The sequence below is a fragment of the Pyxicephalus adspersus genome, chromosome 8, assembly GCF_032062135.1.
Source record: "Pyxicephalus adspersus chromosome 8, UCB_Pads_2.0, whole genome shotgun sequence".
NCBI lineage: Eukaryota > Metazoa > Chordata > Amphibia > Anura > Pyxicephalidae > Pyxicephalus > Pyxicephalus adspersus.
The window spans coordinates 22,333,081-22,358,062 of record NC_092865.1 but is presented as its reverse complement, the minus strand read 5'-3'; the positions used below and the strand labels follow the sequence as shown (position 1 = coordinate 22,358,062).

The 24,982-nt window shown below is 36.4% G+C and overlaps 1 protein-coding gene across 5 annotated transcripts in view; it reads left to right on the top strand.

Annotated features, from left to right (window-relative positions):
- The window catches only part of SEC16B (SEC16 homolog B, endoplasmic reticulum export factor), a 111,040-nt gene that overhangs the window by 8,293 nt on the left and 77,765 nt on the right, over positions 1-24,982 (top strand). For all 5 annotated transcript variants that reach the window (XR_011921907.1, XM_072419738.1, XM_072419740.1 and 2 more), the window contains 6 exons: positions 3,675-3,781; positions 4,917-5,031; positions 9,765-9,837; positions 12,260-12,392; positions 14,202-14,356; positions 15,521-15,582. Coding sequence is in view for 4 of the 5 variants with exons in the window: in XM_072419738.1 (XP_072275839.1) it covers positions 3,675-3,781; positions 4,917-5,031; positions 9,765-9,837; positions 12,260-12,392; positions 14,202-14,356; positions 15,521-15,582 (645 nt within the window). In the remaining variant the exon portion in view is untranslated. The remainder of the gene's footprint in view (positions 1-3,674; positions 3,782-4,916; positions 5,032-9,764; positions 9,838-12,259; positions 12,393-14,201; positions 14,357-15,520; positions 15,583-24,982) is intronic.

The following is a 24,982-nucleotide window of genomic DNA, read 5'->3' as shown; positions in this document are numbered from 1 at the left end:
TCCTCCCATGTCACTGTCTGTATCTGTCTGTCATTTGCAAAATTAAAACCAATATTAATAATAATATGCTGGCATTGCTGGTGGACTACTTGGCCAAAAAGGCTGGGGGGAGGCCTACAGACATTCCTATTCAGGGCAAAGCAAAATATTAAGTATTATCAAACCTAAACTGCTGTCTATTATTTGGCCACCAGGAATGAAAATAAATCGGCTACTTCCAAGAATAGGGAGTCTATGACACTCTCACTCGTACCACACTGGTTCTTGGCAATTAGATGCATAAGCTACTGGTACATGTAGACAGGGAAGAAACCTTAGTTTTTTTTAAGCTCTATGATGTGATTTCATTACCTGCAAGGGGCTTCTTCTCTTCTGGTCGCCAGATAAAACAGTGAAAGAGTAAGGGCACCTGAGGGCTGAGCATAATGGCTTTTCTCATGGAGGGAGCATCAGGTATCGTTTCTTGAAGTGATTGACAGGGTCTCTTGAAGACTAAAAAATTTTGTTTTGCTGAAAATAATTGTTTAAACATGGGATTTTATAGATATGTATAAATATATATATATATATATATATATATATATATATATTTATATACCTCAGCTGCTAATCTGACATGCAAGTGAACTCTACAGTGATGGAAACATTTCAAAAAGACAAGGTGTGAAATTGTTTTGTTTGTTGGAACAGAGGATAATGATTATGTTAGACTGCTGTCTATACAGCTAGAGGGATGCTGACGGCTGCAGCATGAGTTCTGCACACATTTACAACTATTGTAGCAGTTTGCTGTATCCTCATACCCTGTAATAATGCTGAATTATAAAAAAAAAAGTCAGAGTTATTTTTAATCTATTGATTTGTTACTTCATCTTTTTAGGGCACATCTTATCTTTGTAAAGAACAGCGTGTAATCCTCTAGAAAACACTTGTTCGGTTAAATTAAAGGTCAGCCATGGAAGCATTAAATTGTATCTGTCTATCATAAACCATATGAGAAGGCTAGATCAGTATTTTAGAGAATAAATTCACTAGGAATTGGTGGCATCACCATAGCACAAGGCACTTATGGCCCATATTCAATAAAGAGTTCTCTTTTTTAAGTGCTTTTTCTTAAAGCTAAATGTCAGGCAGATATAAAATACACTAATTATTGTAGTTATGGGTTCATCAGCCAGCTAATAAATGTGCTTTTAAATGCAACTATTATAAGTACCTCAGTTTTTCTGGTTATTTATTATCCTGCACAATCCAATTGGAAGTGGACTGAAGCAGTGGTCGCCAATCTTTTCAGTTCCGCAGACCGCTAAAATTACGGGCTAAGGACAGCGCAAGACCTCCCACATAGTGACATCATGATGCTAGAACGCCGCCCACTCCCCCATTGCAGAACTGAGCCTGAGATGGGAGAGTGGGCGGGTTGTGTCTCTGAACACAACCCGCCCCTTCCCCTTCCCTGAGCCTGCATTGTGTATGGGGGACGTGGTCCGCAGCTCTGACAGGTGTGTCCCCCCAGCAGGGTCCTTCTCCTGACCCTGCTCGGGGGTGCACCGGCCAGAGCTGCGGACCACCAAAATTTTCTAACGGACAACCGGTTGGCGACCACTGTATTAGGGTGTTTGTGCTGTGTGGATATAAGTGCTCGGGTATTTTTCTACAGAAGCAAACTGATTAAGCAGCCTGGAAAGCTGCAAAACGTCTTAAACATTACTATAGATTATCACTTCTAGTGGTTCTAATGGTTCTAGTGAGGAGAGAGCAGACTGTACTGCTGAATTTTCATTATCTAGCCATTTGACAGAGGCCCTGTTTTCATTCAAGCAGTGTGTGGTCAATCTCTGGGCAGAAGCAAAAAATGTTAATTTGAAAGAGAAAGGGCCTCATTTTGTGCTAACAGCGACTAGCTTCATGTTTCCATACTTCAGTATTGGCCATCACAGTGATGGTAAAGCTTTACTAAGAAATACAGAAATGCTGGAGGTCAGAGGGGAGAGATGAGAGGTGGTGACTAGTAGGCTGGTCAGTAATAGTTCATGGAAGCACAATCCTTGAGCACATTAAAGAGAAAAGCTGAGACACATTGCTTTGCTCCTTCTATTGGTACATGTGACCACATTATGCTGAAGTGTGGGTATGGTTTTAAAGGGCTAAGATGTGCTCCCTAAAATTGATGATTCATGACTAAGTGCTTTATTGGTGGTCAAAGATGAAGTCCCACTTAAGTTAGTGGTCAATGGTAAAGGGTTCCTTCCATATTGGTGGTCAAAGATGATATGCCCCCTTACCTTGGTGGACAGAGGTAAGGTGACCATTTACGTTGGTTGTTGTAGGTTCAAGCGAAACTAAACTCCTTGGTGTATGGTGAGCTTCTGCCATAATCAGTAAGTATGCCAAATATTGGCACATGCTTACCTTGTTCTTTCACCTTGCAACGATGACAGGACCAGGATCTGTCATCCCTGCAGGGTTGAGCACCGCCATCTTTACTGTTATGGCGAACTTCCATGGAGATAGTGATCCTGTTTATGCATGCGTAGGAATTACATTATCTGATGCCACGCACAGAGCTAAGCTCTAGGTTAAACATGTGCCATGTCATTTAGCATGGAAACAGAAAGCCATCAGGAGCCAAACAGTTAGTTATTTGACAAAAGAGACATTGTATGTCTATTTTTTTAAAATGGTACTACCTCTTTTTTTTCTCAGTTTAAGTCCACTTTAAGTGCTGCCTTACATTGAGGGTCAGGTGCTCCCTTTTATTGGTAGTCAGTGGTGAAATTACCCATTGGATTAGTGGCCAGTGTAGTGCACCTGTACCTATGTGGTCACACAGAGGTCACTCTGTTTAGTACTGACTGCTAGTTGAAGAGTTTAGCTTTGAAATATATGTAAAGCCAAAATTTTATTTCTAGCTGTATGTAGAATAAGGAACAGTTAAGAAAAGGTTAGGAAAAGTTAAGTTTTTTTTTCAGTCTGTTTCTCATTGAGAGCTTTCCCTTTTCACTTCCAGGTCCCAAAATACCAGTTACAGAAACATTCTTCTAAAATAGTTCTTGTTATAGGTATCCGTACTGGAACAGTTTGCCTTTACTATCTATCAATTAGAACTCTAAACTTTTAGACTTTCAACTTTCAACCAGAAACAATGGTCACCAGGATAAATATTAAATAATGTTCTCCCTACACAGGACACAGACAGCAATGAAAACCTAACGGTGGTAAAACTAAAATACACACCTATAAGAGCCTTTCTCTGTAGTTTTTAGAAACATATTCTGGGGTATATTTAGCACTTGAAGTTCTATAGTTTATTTTTCAATATACTATTACCAATTATGCATGAAGCGAGGGTAACTGATAATATGCAATTTAACCAGCTACTTCAAATTATTTGTCCTTAGAATCTTTTCTGGAAATCAGAGAGTTGGGCTGTGTCCGGCCTCTGTATACTTTCCATAAAAGTTTCTTTTAAGGAACCAGATAGCATGTGATCCACTGACAGCAACGAAGAATACTTGATGTACATACTTTAACAATGTTTATTTTATGATGCAAAAGATTTTATAGACTTTTCTGTAGAAATACACGCCTATTCCAGCTAATAGGAAGACCACTTCAGAAACAATACTGCCCTCTCCTTCTTGCCTTTGCTTGACCTGATCCTGTCTTTCCAGGCAAGGATATGATGAAAGATATGGGTTTTATGAAGCTGTACATAGAGAAAACTATGGCAACAGAAACTATCGTTATGAACCTTCGGCCGCCGTCTCTGCAGAAAAAGGTACAGTATTCCTTTTGGTGGTTGGTTTGGTCCTTTGTGGCAGCAGCAGACTGGTATAACTATTTTAAGTCATTTTATGGAGTTCTTTTGTTCCTCCATATCAGAGTGTGATGGTATTATGTAAAGCATAAGGCTTTAAATGTAAAACATTTTTTCATTTTTGTGATAATCTACCAACAAGACAATTTACTTGTCAGGCTTTGTATTGGGCAGTTTTACTAACAAATAGAGGGGTGCTGAAGGTGGGAGTAAGGAGGAGTAGGCCACATCACTGACGTCCTAGTTGAAGCAGGTGTTTTCTTATAAGAGCAGCTTGCTTTTGTTGGCTTCCTGTTTAATCTTAAAGAAAACTGAAGATATGTGAAAGGTCCTGTAAGGTCCTAAATTTGCAACAAACATTGCTTTGCTTCAAAGTAATCCTAACCCAGAAGAAATATTGAACATAGGATACCATTGCTAACTTTCTTACAGAAAATCTTGTGGGTATATTTCGAGTGTTTAACTTAAATAGTAAGAAAGTAAGTATGCAGATCACACGTTCTGGTTTATCTTGGCTTCACATGCATGCCCATTCTGGGACAATGGGCCTGATTAATTAAAGCTCTCCAAGGCTGGAGAGGATATGCTTTCATCAGTGCAGCTAGGTGATCCAGCAAATCTCGAATGGATCTGGTCAAGAATTCAAAACATTTGTTAGCAAAAAGCAAATGACTTTGAAGACATCCATTCCAAGTTGGCTGGATTACCCAGCTTCACTTATAAAAGTTTATCCTCTCCAGCCTTGGAGAGCTTTAGTAAATTAGGCCCATTGATTCATATTTAGGGTTTAACATGACAAGGAATTGAATTTTCAGAAGTAGCAATGAAAACATGCAGTTTTATTTTAACATATTTTCATTCATATTTTTTTGCTTTCCTGCTTTGTGTCCAGGGAAAATATACTACCTTGTAAAATGATAGATTTCAAAAGGAAGGAAGTTCACCACCTCCTAAGGTGTGAAATAATCATATACAATACTTCAGAATACTAGTACAAAAAAAACATTAAAACCATCTGCCTATTATTGTGTACCCCCGAAAGTAAATAAATGTATAAATCATGTCTGCCTGCTGACCTTGCTTGATTTTACTTTAGACTGGAGGAGAGGACCACATAACCAACAAATAGAACATTGGACACAAAATCCACCAAATATGTACTATGTAAATCAGAATGTGGATGACCAACATCATAAAGTAGTTCAAGACCGGTAAACCATTTATCTTGTGTTCATAAGCTGTTACAATTGTGTTATTTCCTGTTGTTGTGTTATAATGCTGTTCTAAATTCATTCCCCTGTATATCAGCAGTCGCCAACTGGGGACGCACCGGCCAGAGCGGCAGGACACATCCCCGTAAAAGTCCTAGGCGCAAGGAAGTGGGTGGGGCTATGTCACAGTGACGTCACTATGGGGGAGGTTTCTCCCCCGTTATTTAACACCCAGTTTTCCGCGCATGTGCGGTCAGGAGCCGGTGCTTTTAGTGGTCCGCGGAACGAAAAAGGTTGGCGACCACTGCTGTTAATGTGACCTTTAGGGCTTTATTTATAAAACAGGGAATCAGACATTCTCTCTTGGGAATCAATTACTGCTAATAAACTACATTGACCTGGAAGATTTTTTGAAGGAATGTTTGATTCCTTGTTTTATAAGAGAGCCCTTAGTATTTCATGGGGTATCACAGCTTATACCATGGTTTAATCAGGCAATACAAGCATGGCAGATTCTCCATAAGGTGATGATAGTTAATTTACATACCAGATTTTATTATCTGCAGCTTTAGAACCTTGGCTGCACTATGTCATGTCTTCTGTTTAGCAACATTAGATAGTTTAAATCTGTAAATGAATAACCATTATCAAATTATTAGATATATGAGCGTTCACAGTCCAGTAACAAGATGATCTTTGTGTGTTTTATAGTTAGCTTGGAGAAGGCATTTGTCTTAATTGTAATATTCCATACTAGAATTGTCAAGCATGCTACCTTCCAAAAGAAAGAAACACAAAGATAAGGACATTAGGATTGCAGTATGAATCTTCAAATCATGCATGGCATAGAAGCTTTTATTTGTAACTAATAGATCCTATTCAATGAAGGATACATTAAACCCATTATTAAAATAGAATATTATATTAGGCATTTCCCACTCTGGGAACAGAATAAGTGTTGGCTACCTGAAAGCAGACCTTGCAGAAAAGTTCCCCTTATTCGCTGATTAAAGATTAAACATTTAAAATATATTAAAAAAAAAGTTGCCCGCCACCTAAGCTAAGCATAGTACAGGCGTGCATTCTCCAAGGATTTGGGGGACTCAACTTTCCCAGTGATACCCAAAGACCCAGCAGGGTCCCAATTAAGTATTTTTTTTCCAATGATTTACTTTTTATTTGGAACATACGTGGCCATAGAATAAGCCAACCCTGCATTTAATGCAAAGTATGCTTTTTATAAAAAGGCTCCATGTATTCTTAAAGGAAAATCCCAGAAACCGTGTCTACACCCTAAGTATCACATATCTCAATCTATAATGAGTATCTATACTCATTCTACTGTTGAAATACATCATCTTTCTGCGTAAAAACACTCAGGCCTCATATAACTGTGCTCAGTGGCCTCATATAAAAAATGCTCAGTTCATATAACTGTGTCATGGTAATACACACACAACAATGCCCATTATGTTGTTTGTTGCAATATGAGAGCCTATTATTTAAACGAGCTGCTATTGCACCGAGAAGCATGTAATATTTGTGCAACACAGCACATTACAATGCATTGTAGTGCATTACTGTGTGTTGTGATTTGGGAAAATGTGTGTTTACTGGTAAGATGCATTGGAGTGTCATGTGCTGCAGTCATGCTCTCCTTGGTTTCCTGTGTTTCCATCTTCACCTGGTCTCCTTCTGGGTTGGGAGTCTTTGGACATCATCATTGGCTTTCATTGGCAATTTCAACACGGCGGTTATTTTATCCAAGCACAATTCTTTGCAAGAACTGTACACTGAAATGTACATGGACGACTGTAACATGTCCTTAAAGCCATATTTTTAAAGCAGTGATTATGACTTATATTAGTGGTGAATCATGTACTGTCATTTAAAAGGCACAAAGAAGATTCACCTGCAATGAATATTGAGGAATGTGAAATATGTAAAGTTTTTGAGTTTTGCTTGGCTCTCACACTTCCTCAATTGCAGCAAAAATCAAACATGCTATCTGTAAGCCTCACCCTCTGCCAATTCACTTTACGTTAGGCAGAGCTCTGAGTTTTACAAAAGTAGGTGAAAACTCCCATCTCCTGCATTTTGTATCACAATATGGTACAGTGCAAAAATAATGTATACTGTAAACAATTCTTTTTCTTTATTTCCCCAGAGAGCAGCCATTACTCTTTACCAGCAACTAATTTTTTTTTGCTTGTCAGGAGCACTTATTTGCATATTGCAGGTTCAGACCTTAGTGCAAGTACAAACCATTTTTTACTGCAATTTGTTTGCACACAATCACAGTATGGTAGTTTTACTGGTTAATGTTGGAATTATTTTTGAAGAAGAAAAAGTCCATTCTACACATTGCATAACCTAAAGTTCAAATATAAGCCATAAATGATTACACATTTATCTCATTCTGTATCTAGTAATAATACAGACATTTTTTGTTTTAGATCAACTTTAAGTAGCAGACCAACGTTGTTTATTTCTAATTATGTTGTAAAAAGAAGAATTAAGCTATTTGAATGAAAACTGAGCACTGTAAGCAACTCTAGCAACGTTATATGGTTCGTCCCAAGCCCTGTAACTGGCACTTTTGCAGGACACATTCACCTTTAAGTGAAAGTAGAAATATAACAGATTTGCTATCAGGGTAGTCTGGTGATAAAACATTGTTACAGTGAGGACTTTAAAACCCCTATGTTAATTCTTTGGATATAATGCATCATATACTGTATGTAGTAATGTATTAATTCACTTAGGATAGGGGAAGAATAGGATATTTTGTAAGGATTTTCAGATTGTCTCTATTTGAGAGATTTCTTCTCATGCTGCTATTTCACTTGTTAATGTAAGTTGTACAGAGATAGCTCATTATTTGAATGGGTGGCCCAATGCATCAAAACACCACATCTGTTGGTAAGGTGTGTTAAGGTGCTGGTAGGAATGAATGGCACCGCAGCATACAAACACAAATAATGTATGTTTTTGCACAGGTCTGCAACACAACATTGTAAAACCAAATTTAAAGAAAACATGTTCCAAGCTAATATTAAGACAGATATTTCTTCTTATTACCATGTGTTGCTTGCATACAGTAGCACTACTTTCTAGGTCCTAGAATAAATATACAAAGCTCCAAAATATCCTTCATTTGGAAAGACTGTCCTTCTGTTTGAACTGTACCCCCCTTGTCCCTTTTTTTGGCCTGATATATTAAGCACTAAAAAATATACTATTTAGTTGCCAACATTAAAATTTAATGCAAAGTCCAAATATTTGTGTTTTTCTTTTTTTAATACTGTAAATAATGGAATAATGAAAAGCAATTTTCACCTATAAATTTTAACATATTATTTAGGGATGTGGCTTGCATGTCCTTTGCTTGCATAATGTGTGCATAAAAATATCCTTTTTTTTCTGTTCTCCAAATGTTGGGATGATTATGACTATGGGCCTTAGTAGTTTCCTCTGACTTTCTAATATGTTTGATTGTTTCTTATTATTAGTTCTACCTCCCATCATAAAAGATCAGCAGTAACCCACCACATTTCTCCCACTACAAGACTACTTCATGTCAGAAGAACATGTATACCCAACATTAGGAAAGAGGAGAGCATCATTAAACCAAGCAAGACTATATTGTTTGTATGCGTATGAGAACCTAAGTGCTTTATCACTAAAAAGAATATGAACAATGACTTTAAGATAAATTAATTCACTCTGAACAAATTCTAGCTTTGTTAAATTTGAACACCCAGTCATGTGCAGATAAAAGAAATCAGACAAATTTGAGTTTCACATGAATGGATAATAGTTTGGATAATTGGACAATTTATTAAGTGAAGGTTCTCAAACCATTTAGCCTGAAAGTGGTTAACACCACCATTTGTCAATACTAGGCACATTTATTTATAGAATAAACCCATTCTTAATCCAAGGCAAGAATATCACACCGTCACATTTTAGGACTGATTAAAAGTGGCAGTGCTCCTTCAGTACCATGTATTTACAACTTCAAACCTCAGAGATTTTCCATTACTTGCAGTTACCGAAACCTCCACTAAATGCATTTCCGACACTAATAGACTAATATAAATCATGGAACAAATTATTTGCACTAAAAATGTTACATTTGTTTTGAAAGATATGTATCAGAAAAAATGGAAATCCTTTGTTTGATCATTACAGTAATATACATGACTCCTAAAATTCCATAGCCTTAGGAGTAACAAGGCTCTTAACTCCCCATATAACAAAACTGTGTTATAAAATCTACATTGAGTGTAAGATAGAATAAAGGATGCTTAGGGTAAAAGTAAAGCACAGGTAATCTGGAGATCATCTTGCATGAATTGTAATGGCTAATACTAGGGGATGTTTACAAGATGAGGACAAGGAAAGGGACAGGGTTAGCAAGACTAGTAACCATGATTTGTCTCAGGTGACAGTTTTCTAGCTTGTGTACGTGGGCTTAAGGGGCCACAGAGGTGCCTTGATTCTGAAGAGTTTTGTTTATTTGTATCCTCCATAAGATTGCACAGCAGTAGTTTCTTAACACTTTACATCGGGGAGGGGGCGCTGTAGAAATGTCAGATTTGAGACAAGCACAAAGGTTCGTTTTGGATGAAAATTATTTGTTGTAGTCCAAGTTTAAGTCTCTAAACCACCATGAGATTCATGTATTCATGTTTTTTTTTATATAACCACCTGATTCATGTATTTTGTAGGATTCCGGATTATGGAGACACCAATAATTGGCACAGTCACAGGCACTGCAGTTCTACAACAGAAAAATTAGAGGTAAGTAGATCTTCTTGGTAGACATTTTCTTGGCATGGTAGGTCCAGACCAGCATTTCTCATTTTTTATCTACCCTGGAGATATTCAATATATACATTTTAGGCCTCCAAGAAAGTATATAAACCAATCTAACAAAAAAAAAACAGTAATGCTATATATTGCAATTCACCAGTCATTAGATATACTGACTTTTTCAGGCTAACAAAAAATTTCAGCAGACATGCAGTGCCTTTTATCCATCTGAAAAAACAGAATAAATAAATGTTATCTTATGTAAACTTATGTTCCCATCAACTTTCATGTAAGTTGGTAGAAAGGCAGACATGTTTGGCATGAGAGGCCTAATTTAATAAAGCTTTCCAAGACTGGAGAACATAGATCATCATGGGAAAACCTGAGCAATTCAGCAATCATGGAAAGGTTCTGCTCCAGAACTGAAAACCCTTTCCAGCTAATAGAAAATTATTTTCTATTCTCACTTGATAGTCTATCCTCCCCAGTGTTGGAGAGCTTTATTATTCAGGCCTGATGTGTTTGACGTCCAGCCTACATGACAACCAGGGTCCCTTCTATAGATACAGTTGTAAAGTGTCTGTGGCCACCATTGCAAAGGGAATATGTCATTTGCAGGATCACATGTGAAAATAAAAGGAAAATCAATGTAATAGTAATTTACTAGAATAATTAAATGCAGGCACCACATCTAAGGATTGATAACCTGCAATATGTTCATTTTTTTTGTTTCTGGTTTAGATACACTTTAAAGTGAGCCTGTGTTAAACTTTATACTGGAACAATGTACCAGCTATTTTGTTTTACTGATATATCAATAAAATATAATATTAAAGAGAAGTGTTTTAAGCCCAATGCATATATGTTAGACACCTAAGTCTGCATGTTACTTACATTGTAGAGCTACCCAAAAGCCCAAAGCCTGAGGAGCTTTATTAACCAAACGACCAATACTGAAGCCCAAAAGGTGAGAGGAGGCAGGACCCACAGCACATTAGCAACCAAAGTCTCTATTTGCATAATAGATCTCTGCCTTAGGGTTGCATAAGATCTGGGATTTTACACTCAATACATTTAGGTGCCTGCATATCTTCCTGCAGCTCAGTTTTTAATATGATCTCATTATTGATTTTTCAATACCAAACTGGATAACACCTTTAGATGTCTGCTTTACATATCTGCCTGTGGCTCGAAACATTTTTTAATATTATGTTTCCATTGATTTCTCAATAAGAATAACAGAATAACAACTTTAATTGCCAACCTTGCATATCTTTTTACCTTAATGTACATAAATATTAACATTTCATATTATTTAGCCAATATATAAAAATAATATGTTATTAATACAAAGGGAGATAGAAAAAGTCAGCACTTTGCTAACATTGAAACGTATAAAAGAGAACAATAGCGTATGTATCACTAAAGATAACTTTTCTTTCAAACTGAGGGAGATTTTTGAAAAGTTGAAAAATGTATGAACCCACAGAAACCAATAAGAGATTGGATTGGTTGATATTAATTACTACAATTTGCTTATCCATAATGAAAATACATTTTCAGCTGTCTTTTTAACTATATAAAGAAGTAAGGTTTGTTGACCTAATACCAAAGTCCAAATGTTACATTTTATAATATATATATATATATATATATATATATATATATATATATATATATATATATATTTATTCTTCCCTTTTTCTGTACAATTTCACGGATGGAATCATAGTGAGAAGTCCACCCCTCCATTACAATTTTGCAATACACCATTTGGGTATATATTCTTGAAGGAGTTTAGTCTATTTACTTACCAAAGTATCACTACAAATTTATTTCACTGCAGATTTATCTCTCAGGTAATGACTGTGGCAGTGTATTAAACATTCACTTACCAAAGAATACACAATTAAGCTCAAGGACACGTATAATGCATGAATTATTTTTTTATGCTTGCACATGATGGGATGGCTGAAGTCAGCAGAGCTGTACTTCATTCACTAACATATGTAAATAATTCCTTGAAGAGTATTATTCACTTTGCTAAGTGAAAGATGTAAACTAAGCTAATTTGTTTATAAATTAGAAGGTAGAATTAGAATTTACTTATCACATCTATTTTAGACCCAAAAGATATGGTGTTTATTTCTAATTGAAGGATAATTACCCAAAACATTTCCAATATATTCTGTTATACTTCACTGGCCAACTGTGCATTGACATCACTGAAACCTAAAGCTATATACCAATATATATGACACCTATTAGCCAGCTTTGCATACTGCATGTTAATAATGGCCACCCTTGTTTATATAGAGTAAAGCTCACAAAGAAACCAGTAACATTGTCTATAGTCTTTAATGCGTTATATATTTGTAATGTCTCCCTATGTTTTTTTTCATCCCATCAGTCTTTATGCTCAACTGAACCCAGTCTGCTATCTCAATATCGTGATTCTGGTATGTCATCTAGTAGTTACGAGTTGAGTCAGTATATGAATGATCCAGCAGATGTGATTGACTCATGGAATCCATTAAAGGATGGTAAGTGAGGTTTTTTTTTCAAGATAGCAGTTAGGATCCTTGAGGTCTTAACCACAGCATAGAATAACCAAAGCAAGTAATAGAAATGGAAACCTTACCATTTTTGTTATTACAGCCATTTTATATTTTTTTAAACCCTAAATATGAGATGTTCCCAGAAGGGTCACTTTGGTTTTTCAGAAAAATACAGTAATAAAAGGACTGCACATTGGGTACAAAGAAAAGTTTTTTCAATAGTTTATATTTAGTCAACACAAAACTTGTATATCAACTTCTAGTAGATGGTGGACAGTTGACAACCCAGGTAACTGCTGTATAGTATCTTGAAGACTTGAGCTTTCAGGTCTGCACAACTGTTGTGGCAAAAGAAAAGGGATCTAACTGATGGACCCTAATTTGTTTTATGAGATGGGAGCATGGGCATCTGCAGAGCATAATCTGCTGCAAATAAACTGCTGCAAAGAGAAACAAAATGTGCAAATGTCCTTGAAAGTGGGTGTAAATATGTCCTTCCAGGTCTACTATGGATATAGTAAGACCTTGGCATTCTTAAATATAGATAATGGCAAGATACATAATACACTAATCCAAGAAAGGCCCTTATGGTAACATTGAATTTCTGTAACACAATCCTATACTATCATCATGCCTGTGTCCTAGGCCTTTGTGCCAGTATGATACCCATATAATATGGCATCTCTTCTAGCGCTGGTATTGTGGGTTATTAGCTATATGTCTTCTGGGTAACAACTCTTGCAGTATTTCCTGTGTGTTAACCTAGTGTGGTACCATGACACCTCAGTTAGCGTTACATAAGATGCTTTTCTGATAATTTTTCTTTAATTCTAATTTGCATATGGGAGGCCTGGTTTCAGCTGTGGCCCGCTATGAGGTAGGGTTTGAATCACCAGAGGTTCTTTTGTCTATAAAGCTATACGTTTTGTCCTGCAAACAACTGTAGCATTGATAATGCTGTGATAAATTGTTGTTTTCTCCTAGGATTTAGATCTGACAGCAGAACACAGCAATTCTACATTTTTAAAAACAGAAAAGTGGTGTTTTATTAAAAGTTTAAAATGCAATCTAATTCAAAGTGAAAGACATCAAACAACATTTAATTATGGAAATTAAAATCCCAGACTATTGAACAGCATATCACAAAGCTGAGAAAGAAATGCAAGCTTTCCTCTTTAATCATTATAGTTATTCTCAAATTTCCACAATACCCAAAAGGCCTTTGCTGCGGCGTTATTGAACAAATTAGGCAACATGCCTTCTTTTTAATGAAACAATCACAGGCCTTGCCTTTCATCTTAGCCTAGTATCTCGGTTCTCACAGTAAAAGCCAAGTGTAATCCAAGCAATCCAGTGCAGGATGAAACAGTTACTACTATAGTTTGCATTGCCTGGCCAAAACATTTAAAGGGACACAATGTAATCTACAGATGATGCAAAGGCTGCTTTATCATAGCTGCTTTTTTCATCAATCATTCTAGCTATTGGTATTTGTATCATATGAATGTAAAATTGCTTAACTAACATCATCAGTTCTGTTTTTCTACTTCTGGAACAGAATTTTATTTCATGATTACTAAAAATCAACAAAATAGCACCACATTTTTTCAAGTGCTGCAAAAAACCCGCCAGTGAGTCAATCTCTCCAACCCAAGTTTTGTCTTTAGTCAAATGTGGGAATTGTCCAGGTCTATGTCCAGTATTTCAATGGCTCATTGTGTTCCTTTTAACATGTAATTATTTTACTGTAAGTCATAAAGTAGAATATAACTGTAAATTATATTTTATTTAAAGAGACGCTGGAAGTCACACCTCAGCCTTCCGCTCCAATGAAGTTTTCTCTGCCGCATGTGACAGTGTGTTTTGGTGCTCGAGGACAGTTGGTTAGAGTGTGCCCTAATTTCCCAGATGAAGGTCAGCCTGCACTTGTCGAGATACACAGCATGGAGGTAACTTGGAATCCTTATCCTATATGATGATATTGAAACACCTCAGAAGTCTTATTCACAGCTTGCAAAAAAGGCCCTATTGTGGCATCAGTTGTGAAGCTTCTGATGATCATAAGTATTTTTGAAGGGCAGTTAAAATGATCATTCTCTTTTTATTTATTTCTATTTATTTATTTATTTTATTTGACTCAAATTTATAGGTTTGACCAAGCAAGGGCGTGTCAGATCCCTGCATGGAGACCACTGCCTCCACACAGAGGGAAGGGTTTCATATCTTGAGCATGTTAGCAGGGACAAGCTTTCCTATTCAGGCTCTGGCTGCTTTCTAAAAAAAAAGACACACTGCAAGATATTAAACACCTTTTGGTTTTGATAAACCCGGAGTGAATTAGGTTAAGATAATGTCAACTGAACGTTGAGTTGGGGTTTGAGAATCCTGCTTGATGCATCATTTGTATTTGTTTCTATTGGAATGATTGATAATTCATGTGACACATAAACATGTTTAAAACACATGACCTGGAGTCGCTCAGAAGAACATACACAGCTGTTCAACCACCCATCACTCCATACATTCCTTGTCCAAACCCCACAGAGAATCATTGCACCGCCAGAAATGAAGTTGCATCCTCAAAGGCATTTTATCAAATCCCTTTTAACCACCTAGAGTTCTGTAAATCGGTTTACCATTTGCTCCCAGCCGCACGTGACCCCCATACACTCAAGGGACATTATCTCTTTACCTTCTACCAATTACTGTGATTACAATCACTGACAACTGTTCTCCTCCCATCACTGTATAACTCCATCACCCCTTACTGCCCTCACAGACCCCAACCGGCCCCCAAACCCAACAATAGCCTTAACTACACCATAGTAGGGCGGATTGGAGGGAAACTCGCTGTTCCATGTCCCAGGTGTTCTGCCTTCTCTACCCCCACATCAAACTCCTCCTAGTCCTCTCTCTCCTCCTTTTCCCTTCAAATACTCCAATGCTCACCCCCCTCAACCTCTGACCTCACTTTGCTCCTTCTTCAGCTAGGTAATTTGAAAAGTATTACAAAAAAAATGCAGAGGTGAAAATGGACTATTAGATAAACATTTAGTGCAGCAAGTATAAGTTTACTGCTGCTTACCTGTGTCTTGCCTTACACTCTTTTGTAGGTTCTTCTCAGTGAAACTGCAGAACAGGAGTTGATGGGGAACTTTCCAGGACCCCTACAGAGGTCAGTGATTTTTACTGAAGCCATTGTCACCATACTTGGTGTATAAGTGATCCTTTTCTAGCTATGTGCAAGGTTTTTCAGGAGTTTTTGTAGATAGTTTTGTTTACTAAGAGTAATTGCAAAGTCCCAGATACCAAAATTTTAATTGGATGTATTTGTATAAACAAAAGTAACCATTTATGTTCAAGGTTCAGGAAAAAATTTAGGTAGTTTGAAAATATATGTGTACATAGAGACTCAGACTGCATGTTTTTATATTCAAATAATCACGAGAGGGAAAATCTACACATGCGTATATATAGTGGCCACATCCAATTATCAAACAAATGCATATAAAAAATATTTTACCATAAAAAGTTTCTTAGTCTGGTGACTGCCGTTAGATTACACTTCCTTCTACCCTGACTTACAGAATGTTAGCAGAAACATGTAGTGTTTGATTTGTCAAGTGCTGAACGTTCTCTGTAAATAGGAGGCACTGCAACTTTTGTATTGAGACACACACAGAAATATCATGGCTACAATCATATTCCATTACATTAGAATTAGTTTCTTAGAGCCCTGGACTAAACACTTGGCGTAGGTTCTGAATAAATTAGATGAATGTGATAGTGTACAGTAGAGTCCCTGTTGGGTTCCTGGGAGAATCGGTTTGTATAAAGTGAAGCTGTATTGGTCCATTGATGGGATTGGTCCAAATAGGATTTTTTTTATTTACAAAAAGGGCCTAACAAGCATTTCTAGTGATCACATTTGAGGTTATGAACAAATCACTCCTTATCCAGCCTTAAATTTATTGTGGAATCTGTGCAGGTGGTTAAATGTAATTCTTTATATTCTATAGTTGGAAGCTTACTCATTTGTGCATAACCCCAAAAATTTGTTGGCCCTCTTTTTTCATTTTGTTCAAAGAAAGTTGTTCAGATAATTTCACGTACAAGAAAATGTTGGCACAAAAGAGGCGCTAAAAGGTGAAAGTAGCTTAATGTCCTCTTCAATCCTAGATAGGGGATACAATTTTTTTCTTGGTGTTGTATTTGTGCTGTATGGGGGGATTAATAATATTAGTAGGAAATATATTAATTCTGTGGGTGGGTAATATATTATATTATTGGCAATACTTTCCATACTGAGTTAAGTAAAGGTAGAGTAGCTACATAAAGACAGGGGGAATTGTTGGATAAGCTAAGTCTTATCACTTGGTACGTGTTTGATTCTCTGAGGTGCCCTCTGCACTATATAGAAAAGCAGTCCCATCAGGAAAATTTTCAATAGACTTGGAACCAAGGCATCAAGAACAGTTCTTGGGTGCATGTATATGAAGAATTTGTAACATATTTTAGTATTCATTTAGTATTAAAGTTCTATATTCATATAAGTCATATTCAAGTCCTTTTTTCCCTGTGTTTGTTATGTTACATTCCATAAAACTGTGTGGCCTGTAACTTCTATGAACTGCTGATTTGCCCTAAAATATAATTATAAGACAAGGGACCCAGTGGTGTGTAATCCACTAGTAAAATGTTGGCATTTCTTTACACCAGAGCAGTCTAGGAATATTGGAAATGGGCCTGCTCAAATCACTGACTGGCACTGTTTTCCTTTCTCTATATTTCACAGAAATATTAATACTTTTCAGAAAACTTACTCATCCATGTGTATCATTAGCAACGCCTCTGAATTGTATAATTTTATGAAACATGTCATGTTTGTCAACTTTAATTATCTCTCATTTTGAACCCCTCTTTCTAAAGTAAACAGAGGTAATTTGGTAAGAATTTTCTTCATAAATAATTCCACCATCACATTTATTAATTGTGTTACATGTCACTGAACTCTTTTTACTTTCAACAGCAGAAAAAGGTCCAGAAAAAAGCTGGACCAGACATTTGGGCTTAATATTAGGATGGAGTCATTTGGGCAAAATTTATTTAGGTACAAAATGTTGTCAAAGAAATATCCCTTTGTGGTTATTTGAGATTCTTGGGCAAATATGAGAAAAAAAGATTTTTGCTGTTTTTTTTCACAAGTTGTTTTTGCTGTATCTAGGGTTACTTGGTTACATTACTTAGTGTTATTTAAATTTGTGTTCAAGTGATATTTGTATATTGGTTCAAGAACAGGTGCAGGATAGCTAAAAGGAGCTTCCATCAGAATTTTTGCCAAAATTTAAAAACTCAAATTGATAGCCTGTATAATACATTATTTAAGGCCAGAATGCGAAGCTACCGATAGTCCAAACATGTCTACAGATGAATGACGACATCAAGAACTACCTTTTATCAAAACAGCACTGGAAGAACTGAAGTGTCAATAAAGGGGTAATGCATTTAGGCTGTATCCACCCTAAATATAATAGTCAAAAATAAATGTTGCAAAATGACCATGACCATGGTATTATCCTTCTACTCATCCACATAATATACTTTTCTGCATCAGAAAATACAAAATTGGATATGTTGTCCTATAAAAAAAACAATATAAATTCAGCCATCCTATCACCATGTTGTTTCCAAACTATTGTCCCCTTTTAACAAAAGAACAGACCTTCCAATCATCAGAGAATTTTATACAACAGTTTTTTTGGACTTTTTGAGGTCTTGTGACAGCTGTGATTGGAACAATGTCACAGATACTGTACACATTTGTTTCCTAAACTCCTAAAAAAGCTGAAAATAAATGTGGCTATTGAACTATGAAACTATGAAGCTATGTAAAATTTGGTATGTTGATGGACTCTCAAAACAGCACATTTTATTCCTTTTTGGACTCCTCTATTTATAATCTGAGACAAAAGAGATTCCATTTTAGATAAAATCCAAGAGGGCTCCTAATTCACCCCTAAATTTTTTTACATCAATCAGAGTCTCAAGAAGTTTATCAACAAACAGGTTCATTGGACAACTAGGTTTCTTTTTAGAATTTGCCTACAACCTTTTTTCTCCTCTTTAAGCCAACTACACGGTTTGTTTGAGTTTATTATGATGAGATTAGGGAAACCAGCCATTCATCCATGTAAATGTATTCTAATCAGCTATTATTTTGGGATTTGCAACTCTTGAAAAATCTGAACCAAGTATAAATTACAAGAAATTATTGATCAACCAAGAAACCCATCATAGAGTTTGTTGATCCATTTTTGACTACATGCAGTCTAAAATTACTTTCTATTACCTTTGGGTCTAATGTTCATGTGTTATGTCATGAAAAAAAAAATCAGTAATACAAATCATAGTTTCCAACTAATTAATAAATATGGAATATTTCTAGTGTTCCACATTTCTCTGCTATAAAGCTTCTAACATGACCCATACCTTGCAGAGGCTGGGAAGAATGAGCTTGGCAAGGGGTCTAAAAAAAGGCATAGCACAATACAAGGTCAATATAATACCTAGAATCTGAAAATACTTCTAAAGTACTGACTAGAATGTCTTCTGTTCATGAAATATAAAAAAAATGACTCATGCTAATTATGTGCTAAGCTTCTTCAGTCAACATTGATGAAGCAGTGGTTGGAGTGGTCAAAAAGAGTTGGATGATGTATACAAAAAGGTCTATAGACATTATTTTTGTTGTCTGTAGCAACCAGTTCTTGGATTATAAATCAGAATTTAAAGCTGGTATGGGCAACACCAATTGCCTGAGCAGCATGATGGCTCTAACTGGCTCTGGATAATCTCAAAATGAATCTGTTATGACAAAAAAAAAAAAAAATACCAATAGCTTTATGATGAGCGAAGCACCTTTCAAATCATGTTTTTGATGGGCTAAGGATTTTTTTATTAGTCTAATTATTTATTTGCAGGTTTGTTCTGTCTTCATAGAATCATACAGTTCAGGAATCTTAATTGCTTGGATTTCTGATTTGACATTCACTAATCACTAATGGAAGACACAACAGGGTGCCAGTACATACTATCAATTCATTTAAATTGTTTTACTGTGTGATTTGGTGCTTATTTTGTCAGTGCAAACTTTATTCAAAATCTGAGTTTAAGTAACCTTTTATATGAGTGATCCGAGTGACTGAATTAAATGCTAGGATGTAGAAGATATACCTGAGCCAGTATATCTATATACCTATGTACAGATATATCTAATTCCGCCTCATAGCTAGTGGTAGTGTGGTGGGTGAGTGTAGTGTTGTTGGTTGTAGAGGTCTGATTTAATAAATTTACATTTTCAAGCTGCCAAACTTATTTTCAAATACCTTAGCATAATAAATCAGGACATAACAGAGCTCCTAACAGGGGAATTAATCAATACAATTAACAGCTGGGTGTGTTTATATTTACTTCTAAGGGTTTTAAAACTATATACAAATGTTAAAACCGAGGCATTCTCCCTCTGACTGACAGTTGCCCTTCAGATATCAAGTGAATATTTTTCAGCATCAGAGCAGGCTTCAGCAGCAAGGCCAGCTGGTAATATCATTATGTCCTGTCTTGGTTGCCTTGGCTTTTGGTAATAAAGTTGTTTTACGAGTTTGTTTTAGAGTTGTTTTACGGGGTTATGAAAAGATGCGGTAAAGCTGCCACTGACATCCAATGATAATATAGAAGGTCCAAACCCATGAACTAAAATCTTTTATAGGCTTTACCAACTAAATGTAATTTCAAAGGTGTTAAATATGCACCTTTTTATTAAAATTATACTTGCTTGCCTTCCGTCTTTATTGGGGTACCTTCTGTTATGACATAACAGCAGTCCCCAAATATGTCACATGGAGCTTACAAAGGATTTTACCAACACATGTTGCTTATGTTTGGTCCATTGTTGTCACATTTTAGGAAGCCATCCAGAGCATTGATTGACACCTGACACTGTGCATATAGACAGGATGCCAAGTTACCAAGGCTGGGGGGCGATCAGCAGCACCGGGATACAAAAAGGATTTGAAAAAAAAAGTGCATTAGGAAACTAAATTGCATTAATTTAAGTTCTGGATGTAGGTTTAATCAGGGTGGATGCAGACAATAAATTACGGTAGGTGTCTGGTTTAAAAGATTGGCTTATTTGCATGTTATTAGCCAATCTATGCCTACGTCAGAAAAGGATACTAAATTGTTAATTGGTTTGGAAATATAATCAGCTGTGCTATTAGATGCCATGTAATATAGATTGTGTCTGAGATGCCATATGGTTCTCAGCAGGTGATGTACATGTGAGCAGTCTCTCTGCTGGTACACAGGAATGACTGCAGCAGCTAACAACAGACACCTTCATCCCAATAGACAGCTTTTTTTATTGGAGAATAGATGTGTTTTTCAGATAAATGAGGCACATACACACATCAGAGACATGGTGATTGTTTTATTTATGTCTCAATCAGTATAGCAATCCTGTCATGAAAACTTAGGGTTCTAGACAAAGGCTGAACACACAATCTCAGCTGTTCCAGAATCTAGTTTCTATCTAATGCTGGTTTAAATCAGGAAACAAAACAGCTATTCAGAGTCTGAGTTGTAATGCAGAGTCTCTCTTTAAGGATTGGGTTTTTCAAGTGAATATAATTTTAAGAAAACATAGAATATATCTGTTGACTTTGCCAACCATGCACTGTCCCTGTCACTTTCTGTGAGATGAAGTGGAAAAAAAAAGAATGTCAACTTTGTTTGTAATCTACTAATCCTACTAACCTCCATGTAATGAAGAAGAACAAAGTTAGACATATTTGTAGTCCAGCCAGAGTGACATACATGGGTTTCTCCATAGATACAAAAGAGGAGTGAGCGTAGCCACCCAGGGATAAAATGTGTGTTATCTTTAGTATTACCAGAAAGAAATGCCCTAAATTTCAAAAACATGCTGCAACCATATCTAAAGAAACTGTAAACTGCAATATGTTACATGCTTGTTGTTGGTTTGGGATTATTATTATTATAATTACACAGTATTTATATAGCGCCAACATATTACGCAGTGGTCTACAAAGTCCATAGTCATGTCACTAGCTGTCCCTCAAAGGGCCTCATATTCTAATGTCCCTACAATAGTCATATGTCAATAATACAGTCTAAGGTCAATCTTTGGATGGAAGCCAATTAACCTAACTGCATGTTTTTGGATGTAGCCAATTGCGATTTGGAAAACAGAATTGACACATGTTCACATTGTTTTTTCTTTTTACAAATGACATGTGCACAGTTTCTTGTTAAGGGAACAAATACAAAACAGATAAACTGTTACACTGGTTGTACAAAAGCTTGGTACTTTATTATCTATCTATATTGTATAAAACTACTGGACAGTCAGATACTTTATGTGATCCCACATTTAGTGGCATGTAGTCCACATATATTACTTTTGAAGTACTTGTTGGCCTTTAAAAAGACACTATTACACACTTTAAGTACTTCAAAGGCTTACTTTTACTTTGCAATTGTTTTTCTTTTCATGAATTTTTTTTTTTCAGTTGCAATGCTCCTTTAAGCATTCTAGGGAATTTGACCACAGCATGATTGATTCAGTTCCTTAGCACAAACATAGTTCTACTTTCCTCCTGCAACATTATAACCTTCTCTTCTTCTAGGAGTTTCTAATTATTGTGTCTGTTGACCAAGCTCCTATACCATTCCTATAATCCCCTAACATAACCTTGGCTGCTGTGGCTGCTCACATCACATCCAAGATGGTGTCACACGGGAGCAGTCTCAGCTCTTTTGGATGTCTACACAAGGGAAATTTTTACAGATAAAAATATGCATAAAATATGTTAAATTTACACATAATCCAATTGGAAGGCTATTGAAATAAATGGTCTGGTTGCAGTCTCCAGTAGTATTTTAATGGACAGACAGTCTTTATTTCTCTTCTTGTAATATGATGTAGATACTTTACTTTCAAAGGAAAAGAAGATTAGAAGTCATATGATTGTCATGGTCACATTTTATGAAACCCCCTGTTTGAATGTAAGGCTTTGGCTTTTTTATATTGGTTTCCTCTTGATGGAGTGGAAAGTAAAGTTTGGAAAAAATACTTGGAGCACTGTGGGCCATCATTTACCATGGGGTCCCTCAATATCAGTCCATGAGGGCAACATACTGGCCAGATTTGTAAATCATTTACTTTATTTACCTCTTTTTATTATAGAAACAATAAAAATATGTGTGGATCCTGGTCCTTAAAGGGGAACTAAATTGAAAACAGCCAAAAAAACACTTATCTTAAATCCCGCAGGGCAATCCAATCCATCCGAGGGTGTCCTGCATTGGGTCCCGCGTCGTCCCGGCATCCGTCCCAGAGTCGGCGCTCCGGGCGCAGCCATCTTCGTTTCTTCTTCCTGGTTCTTCATCCTACATCACCCGACCCAGGCACGAGATCAGATGACGTAGGATGGAAAAAAACTTGCCGATCTCACTGTGCATGAAATTTATTTCTTTGCATGAATAGGCTCCTTTGCGCGAAAAGGAGCACCCAAGAGCCTCCCAGGATGTGTGACGTAGGTATCCCAGGAGGCGTTGCGCTCCCATTTATTCTCGATTGCCTAGGCAGTCGAGAATTTGGGGGAGGTGCTGCACCCTGTTTTTTAAAGAAAAAAAAGGTTGTTGCAAAAAAACCAAAAAAAAATCAAAACAGAATTTCTGAGTCTAGATATGCTTTAAGGACTGGATTTGAGGACCTCTAATTTAACAGAACCAACACTCTTTTAAGGCCAGTAAGTTCATCTGCTCAGCACTGAGCTCCTTCTGCAAAAGCCTTTGCACTATACATTGATCCAATCTACTACGATGGACCTGATAAATCTTTTCCCTTGCTGCTTTGCTAATAATGATACCTTGTTCAAGGAGGTTCTCTGGAAGGAGTCGAGAATCTTCACAGCTTTAGAAAAAAAACTTTGAACTGTCTGTGTTACAGAAGGTTTTTACATTTTTTTGATAGTTAATAGTGTATTATAAATGAATTAAACAGTAAAGAGGTACAAAATCAAAGCAAAGACTCAAAAGAACAATAAAACAGTACTACAAAGCAGTCAGTTTAAAAGGCAGGACATTAGGTATGCAATTTTCTCTCGGTTCACTGACAGTGATATGAGTCAATAGAACAAAACATCTCCATATGTTTCTTTCCCCTTTTGTGTTATATTATCATTATCGCTGTATATCTCTTTATAACAGCTCTCTGCATGTTTCTAATCCTCTGTCCATAACACATCTCTGACAGCAGAATCCTGGCACAGAAGCCAAGCAATTTAAGCCTTTATCCTGTAAATAATTAAAACTGGAAATAAAATTAGAAGCTAAAACCATAACAAATAATCGAGTATGTGGTGTAAGGCTGTAAGCATCCTGTAATTGAATTTATCTCTATTTGTCTCTCTTCAAAAACAAAACACTGTCAAAACAATTAGAGCTGCAAGAAAAGGATACTTAAGGGATACAAGCTTAAAAGGAATAATACGCAAAGCAGAGTAAGCGATGGTAACCAGCAAACAATCATGTCACAATGTCCTGAATGTACTTAAGCTGACCATACAAATGCCAATGCAGTCTCATACAACTACTTCTTCCACTGGTACAGGAAACACCTCCAGGAACACAATACAGAGATCTATTGCAAGCAATAGGATTCCAAGGAGTTATAAAAAACAACTGCCTTGTGTTTTAGCTCTGCAGTATCTGCCAAATAAAATATGTGTTTTGGTTGGACTGACCCCTCCAGACAAAGCCTAATTTGCTGACTTCTCATATAAATTACCTGCAGGGCAGAATGGCTCTGTGTTTAGCCTCACAGCTCTAAGATTGTAGGTTTGAATCTCAGGCACTAGCTGCAAGTAGGCCCTGTGCCTTTGAGCACTATGATTTCTTCCCATATCTCGAAAACATACTGATTTTACGACCCCCTTTACCCCCCAAAAAAATGTGTCAATGGAACACTACGTTTGTACATTAGACTATATTAGGGTCTATAGTTGGATGGTAGAGTTTGTGATATGACTATGGTCAATTTATTGCTTTGCTGTGCATTGGAAAACAGTGGTAATTTGCATGTTAGGATGCATTGGCAGCCAATTGAATTTTAAAGAGCTGTGTTAAAGCATCAAGAATGAACTGTAAAGTGTATGCAAACCCAAAATATATTGTTCATTATGTTTGTCTTCACACCCTTATATACAGTTTAATTTTTTATTAAGCATATTGTTTTTTTTTGTTTTTTTGTGAATCCATAGCAAAACTGCTTGCTTGGAGAGAGCGCATATACTGGGGTCGAACAAAGCAAGAAATGTTATCAGTCATAAAATCATCAAACACACTTTAATATTACAAAAATGATAAAACACATTGTTTTTACACAATGGTTACAACAACCTGATCATAAAAGTACATACCATACACTTGGATTACAACAACCTGATCATAAAAGTACATACCATACACTTGGATTATTTTAGAAGACGATC